Here is a 6,906-nt window from a genome sequence, read left to right as displayed (position 1 = left end):
TCTCCCTCCTCCTCCTCTCTCTGCTCCTACTCCTCACCCTCTTCCTCCTCGCCCTTCTCCTCCTCCTCACCCTCCTCCTCTTCCTCGCCCTCACCTCCCAGTGTTTGCCTGACCTAGATTTGCGGCATTTCGGTTTCCTGTCTGGACATCTCTGCGTAAAACACGTGAGATGAATACACACAGGTGCATACACACCTGAGCACCTGACGTGTTTTGAGCGCTGTTTGTCGTTGTTTTTCACAGATCGTCGGTTGCCGAGTGAGGAGAGATCCCCCTAACTCCACCGAACGATACACACGTTGGATCAACCAGCTGACGCCCGAGCAGCTCCTGACGCAGGTACCTCGCCTGGCGCCTTGTCTGGGGCAGGTGCGCAGGTCGCCTCGGGCGCCGTCTCCTGCATCACGCTGTGGCCTCTTGTGTCTGCACCGTCGTGGGCCGTGGTCCTTCTGTCCTCACCTTCACTCACATGCCGGCGATCACACGGAGTGGGAGGTGAGGGTGGCCCAAGCAGGCACACACGCTAGGCTGGTCTCAGGCCGGCAGTTCAGGCTGGTTCGAGTTCTGAGCTGGGAAACCCGACGGCACAGGTCCACTTACACGTGGACTGCGGTGGGTGGGAGGGCGAGCTCAGAAATCACACAGCCAGTGTTTCAGAGTCTCCGTGTCCCGTGTGCCCCCAGCACTTCCAAGAACCAGGCTGCTGCTTGCGACGTGGACGACAGGGTGTCCTCGGCAGCGGGCTGTGCTGGTGTGAGACTGGACTCGGGGCCACCTGCGGCGCCCCCTCGGGTGTGAGCGGCTGCCATCTGAGAGAGGGGACATGGCCGTTGCCGCATGGGTGGCTTGTCGCTGCCATCCCCTGTGGGGCCGTTGGTGCCGCTGGGGGAGGCAGAGACCATCTTGTGGTCACGTCATGACAATCCTTCCCTGTGCAGGCGGCCGAGGGCGGGTGTCCTGGTTACCAGGCGGCACACTGTGAATGAGTTGACGTGTTTTTCAGTGAACTTGTGAAAATACTTAAAACAGGACCTCAGGCAGACTGTGGCTGCTTTTCTAAGTAACATGCACCTCGTGCAAACCGGAATGCGATTCGGCGTTGCCAGGCTGGTTCTGAACTGCAGGAATCTGGACACGTGTTGAGTTTCAGCCCAGCTCCGACCGCGGTCAGAGCGCGGTTCCCCGAGAGCCAGCCAGTTCCCCGGAGGCCGCGGCAGTAAGCTGCCCCGTGGGGGTCAGGCTTTGTCCTGAGTCTTAGGTTTGATGCCAGATTTTTTTAAATTTTCATGTTTTTTAAAGGAAACAAATGTTCCTTTATCAGTTACATACTGTATTCACTTGAAACAATTTTAAGATAGACCGTTGTGTCAGTGTAGTGTGGGAGATTAAAAAAAGCAAAAGGCTGGGCGCAGTGACTCACACCTGTAATCCCAGCACTTGGAGAGGCCAAGGCAGGAGGATCACTTGAGCCCGGGGATTTAAGACCAGTCTGGGCAGTATAGTGAGACCGTGTCTCTATGAAAAATTATCTGGGTGCAGTGGTTCACACCTTTAGCCCCAGTTACATGGGAGGCTGAGGTGGGAGGATCGCTTGAGCCCAGGAGGTCAAAGCCGCCGTGAGCTGTGATTGCGCCTCCACCCTCCAGCCCGGGCAACAGACCCTGTCTCAAAAAAAGAAAACGAAAAACTTTATTGCATTTGTCAAAGTTATGCTTCACCGTTTTATAAAGTCAAGCGATATAAAAAATTACAAAGAAAAAACGATGTTACTGCAAACCCACCGCGTGTTCCTCTCAGATGTCTCGGTGTGCAGGTCACACACCCGGCGCCTAGAGGGGCTCCCGTCCCCACCCCGCCTGCCCCTCTGCTTTCTGTGACCATAGGCCGGTTCCGTGTTCCGGATTTTTATGTAAATGGAGTCCTGCACCCTGTGTTGACTTGAAGGAAGCCGGTGTTCCATCCCGGGACTTTCTGTTTCATGAAGTTCTGTTTTCTCGTCCTTGTCCACGTTCTCATCTTCTTCTTCCTTTTTCTTTACAGTTTGCTGGTTTGAATTGAGATCCAAGGAAGGTCCGTACATGGCAGTTGTTGATAAATGTCTTTAAATACCCAGATTCCTCCGTCATCCTTTTCCTTGACTATGTGGTGTTCGACGTTGAGTGATTTGCCGTCAGTGCTTTCAGCCGTCAGACCTCTGCGGGTTGCGTCTCCCTGGTCTCATTCAACAAATTCCTCTGTCTCTGGAGCTCCGGCAAAGCAGTATTTAGAGCTAGAGGCTGTATGGGATTTACAGTGATTTGTTCATTGTCTTGCTGATGTGTAGCTTTGTTGATGTATAACTGGCATACAGCAAATGGCCCCTATTTCAAATGTGCAGTTTGATTGGTTTTGACATGCGTCTGCACCCCGATGAGCCACCACAGTCAACGTGGTGAACATATTTATCCAACAGCCCACGTTTCCTCCTGTCCACCCCGGAGCCCTCCGCACACCACACAGCCCCCACCCCCTTCCTGCCTGCTCAGCAGTTTTACGTTTGCTGGAGTTCCAGGTAGATGTAGTCGTGTGCTGTGTGCTTCATTGGTCTGGCCGCCTTCACTCAGCATGACTACTGTGCGGTCCACACACGTGGCTTCCTCCAACAGCGTGTTGGAACCGCGCAGGCCACATACACGTGGGTTTTTCTCAGCAAGTGTGTTGGAGAAGTTTTTGGAGATGTGTAACAGTTTGAAAAAGCTTTCAGACAAACGGCATGGGCTAGGAATACTGAAAACACCAACAAAAAGATGTGTCATGAATACATAAAATATATAGAGATGCTAGTGTTTTTAAATCATGTAACACCAAAAGTTATTTACAAATCTATTATGAAAAGTTAAAATTTATCAAAACTTACGCGCACACAAACACTTATAGACCATATGTGGGGTCTTTCACAATTTAGAGAAATTGAACAAATGTAGGAATGCAGAAATTAATCACAGCTGCACAAAACTCACTGCAGTGCGTACTGCACAACTGCGATATTTTACAAACCCCTCCTGCCGGCACAGCCGTGAGCTCAGGTGCTGCGAGTGCTGAAAACGCAGGTGAGGCTGATCATCTCCACATGCACGGCTCCTCCCTCCAGTAAATCACAAATCACAGTAAAAAGTGATCTCTTGGCCGGGTGCAGTAGCTCACGCCTGGAATCCCAGCACTCTGGGAGGCCGAGGCAGGTGGATCATGAGGTCAGGAGTTCACAGCCTGGCCAAGATGGTGAAACCCAGTCTCTCCTAAAAATACAAAAATTAGCCAGGCACAGTGACAGGTGCCTGTAGTCCCAGCCACTCGAGAGGCTGAGGCAGGAGAATCACTTGAACCCGGTAGGCAGAGGTTGCAGTGAGCTTAGATCGCGCCACTGCACTCTAGCCTGGGCGACGGAGCAGGACTCCATCTCAAAAAAAAAAAAAAAAACCAACAACAGAAAAAAACAGTGACCTCTCACAGTTCTCACAGTTTTAATCATGTTTAAGGCAATCCTATAAACCCTGCACGACAGCCTAGGACCCATGCACAGTGCCACTGGTGACGCTGGAGGTGTCCCAAACAGCAGAGAAGAGTCGTGACACTACAGGAAAAAGCTGAATTGCTTGCTATGTGCTGTAGACTGAGGGCTGCAGCTGCGGTCGCCGCCATTTCAGACAGGTGATTCTTCTTGTTAACAGACGACGTGAACTTAGGGTATCCATGAATACAGCACTATAAATGTATTTTCTCTTCCTTGTGATTTTCTTAATAACCTTTTCTTTCCTCTAGCTTACTTTATTGTAAAAATACAGCATATAGTACATATAACATACAAAATATGTGTTAACCAACCGTTGATGTTATCAGTAAGGCTTCCTATCAACAGGAAGGCATTAGTGGTTAAGTTTTCGGGCAGTTAAAACTGATATATGGGGAAGGGGAACGTCACACACCAGGGCCTATTATGGGGAGGGGGGAGCGGGGAGGGATGGCATTGGGAGTTATACCTGATGTAAATGACGAGTTGATGGGTGCAGCACACCAACATGGCACAAGTATACATATGTAATAAACCTGCACGTTATGCACGTGTACCCTAGAACTTAAAGTATAATAATAAAATAAAATAACTGATACATGGATTTTCAGCTGTGCAGGGGGTCAGCACCCCTAACCCCCGCCTTGTTGAGGGATCAGCTGTGCTCTGTGGCGTGGATGTACAATTTGTTTACCCACTTAGCTGCAGATGGACACTTGAGTTGTTGCAGTTCCTTGCTATGATAAGTAAAGCTGCATTGCACATTTGTGTACAAGCCTTTGTGTGTGAATGACAGTGAACCTATGTCCGGCCTTTTCTCTTGGGAAAATACTTAGCAGTGGAAGGGCTGGTTCATATGGTAGGGATATGTTTCACTTTTAAAGCAACTGCCAACGTGTTTCCCAAATTGGTTGCACCGTTTTACATTCTCAAGCCGTGTATGAGAGTTCAGTTCCTCCACGTCTTCACCAACTCTTGATATGATCTTTTTCATTTTAGCTAATCTAGTAGGTATGTAGCGGTACCTCGTGGTGGTTGTAATTTGCGTTTCCCAAATGGGTAATAATGTGAGACATCTTTTCGTAGATGTATTTACCATATTTGCCATCCGTGTATCTTCTTTGGTAAAGTGTCTGTTTGCATCTTTTGCCCGTTTTTGTGTGGAATTGTTTGCATTCTTATTGTTGAATTTTAAGAGTTGTTTATATATTCTGGACACAAGTCCTTTGTCAGACTTTGTAAGTATGTTTTCTGAGTCAGTGACTCGTCTTTTCATTCTTTTAACAATGTCTTTCAAAGAGTAGAAGTTGTAATTTTTGGGCTGGGCGCGGTGGCTCAAGCCTGTAATCCCAGCACTTTGGGAGGCCGAGACGGGCGGATCACGAGGTCAGGAGATCGAGACCATCCTGGCTAACACGGTGAAACCCCGTCTCTACTGAAAATACAAAAAATTAGCTGGGCGAGGTGGCGGGTGCTTGTAGTCCCAGCTACTAGGGAGGCTGAGGCAGGAGAATGGCGTGAACCCGGGAGGCGGAGCTTGCGGTGAGCTGAGATCCAGCCACTGCACTCCAGCCTGGGAGACAGAGCGAGACTCCATCTCCAAAAAAAAAAAAAAAAAAATTGTAATTTTAGATGAAATTCAATTTATCTATTTTCCTTTTATGGATATGCTTTTTTAGATTTAAATTTTTTAAAAAAATTATTGTGGGAACATAGTATGTACATTTATGGGTTATGTGAGATATTTTTATATAGGCAGGCAGTGCATGATAATCACATCAGGGTAAATGAGGTATGTATCATTTCACCTCAAGCATTTATCCTCTGTTACAAACAATACAGTTATATTCTTTTAGTTATTTTTAAGTGTATAGTTAAACTAATTTTGACTGTAGTCACCCTGTTGTGCCAGCAAATTCTAGGTCTTATTCATTCTTTGTAAATATATATATATACGTGTATTACCTATTAACCCTGCCTACTTCGCTCCCACCACCCACTACTCTTCCCAGCCCCTGGTAACCATCCTTTTATTCTCTATCTCCATGAGGTCAATTGTTTGAATATTTAGCTCCCACAAATAAGCGAGAACATGTGAAGTTTGTCTTTCTGTGCCTGGCTTATTTCACGTAACATAATGACCCCCACCCCGTGCTGTCTATGTTGTTGCACATGCCAGGATCTCATTCATACACTTCACTGTGTGTATGTACCACATTTCTTCATCCGTTCGTCTGTTGATGGACATTTAGGTTGTTTCCAAATCTTGGCTATTGTGAGTAGTGCTGCAATGAATACGTGAGTGCAGGCATTTCTTTGATATACTGATTTCCTTTCTTTTGGGCATGTAGCCAGGAGAGGGATTGCTGGATCATACAGTAGCTCTATTTTTAGTTTTTTGAGGAACCTCCAAACTGTTCTCCATAGTGGTTGTACTAATTTACATTCCCATCAACATCGTGCAGGGGTTCCCTTTTCTTCACATCTTCACCAGCATTTGTTACTGACTGATTTTGGATAAAAGTCATTTTAACTGGAGTGAGAAAATATCTCATTGTATGTTTTATTTGCATTTCTCTGATGCTCAGTGATGTTGAGCACCTTTTCATATGCCTATTTGCTGTTTGTCTTCTTTTGAGAATGTCTGTTCAGATCTTTTGCACACATTTAATCGGATTATTCTGTTTTTCCTAGAGTTGTTTGAGCTCCTTGTATTTTCTGGTTATTAATCCCTTGTCAGGTGGGTAGTTTACAGATATTTTCTCCCATTCTGTGGGTTGTCTCTTCACTTTGTTGATAGTTTCCTTTGCTGCACAGAAGCCTTTTAACTTGATGTGATCCCGTCTGCCCATTTTTGCTTTGGTTGCCTGTGCTTGTGGGGTCTTACTCAGAAAATCATTGCCCAGTCCAATGTCCTGGAGAGTTTCCCCAATGTTTTCTTTCAGTAGTTTCATAGTTTGAAGTCTTAAATGTAAGTCTTTACTCCATTTTGATTTGATTTTTGTATATGGAGAAAGCTAGGGGTCTAGTTTCATTCTTTTGCATGTGGATATCCAGTTTTCCCGGCACCATTTATTGAAGAGGCCATCTCTTTCCCAATGGAAGTTCTTGTTTATCAGAAGTGAGTTCGCTGTAGATGTGTGGATTTATCTATGGGTCCTCTGTTCTGTTCCACTGATCTCTGTGTCTGTTTTTATGCGAGTGCCATGCTGTTGTGATTGCTGTAGCTCTGTAGTCTAACTCAGGTGATGTAATTCCTCCAATTTTGTTGCTCTTGCTTAGGATAGGTGGGGGGTATTCTGGGTCTTTGTGGTTTCATGTAAGTTTTAGGATTGTTTTCTTTTCTTTTCTTTTTTTTT

At 46.5% G+C, this 6,906-nt stretch overlaps 1 protein-coding gene across 1 annotated transcript in view; it reads left to right on the top strand.

Annotated features, from left to right (window-relative positions):
- B3GNTL1 (UDP-GlcNAc:betaGal beta-1,3-N-acetylglucosaminyltransferase-like 1) overlaps positions 1-6,906 on the top strand; it is a 121,806-nt gene that overhangs the window by 52,495 nt on the left and 62,405 nt on the right. Inside the window, exon 5 of the mRNA XM_011928748.1 lies at positions 244-339. Within this exon, the coding sequence (XP_011784138.1) occupies positions 244-339 (96 nt within the window). The remainder of the gene's footprint in view (positions 1-243; positions 340-6,906) is intronic.

The sequence above is a fragment of the Colobus angolensis genome, unplaced genomic scaffold (genome assembly GCF_000951035.1).
Source record: "Colobus angolensis palliatus isolate OR3802 unplaced genomic scaffold, Cang.pa_1.0 Scaffold1, whole genome shotgun sequence".
Taxonomy (NCBI): Eukaryota; Metazoa; Chordata; class Mammalia; order Primates; family Cercopithecidae; genus Colobus; species Colobus angolensis.
This window is presented reverse-complemented; position numbering and strand designations above follow the sequence as displayed.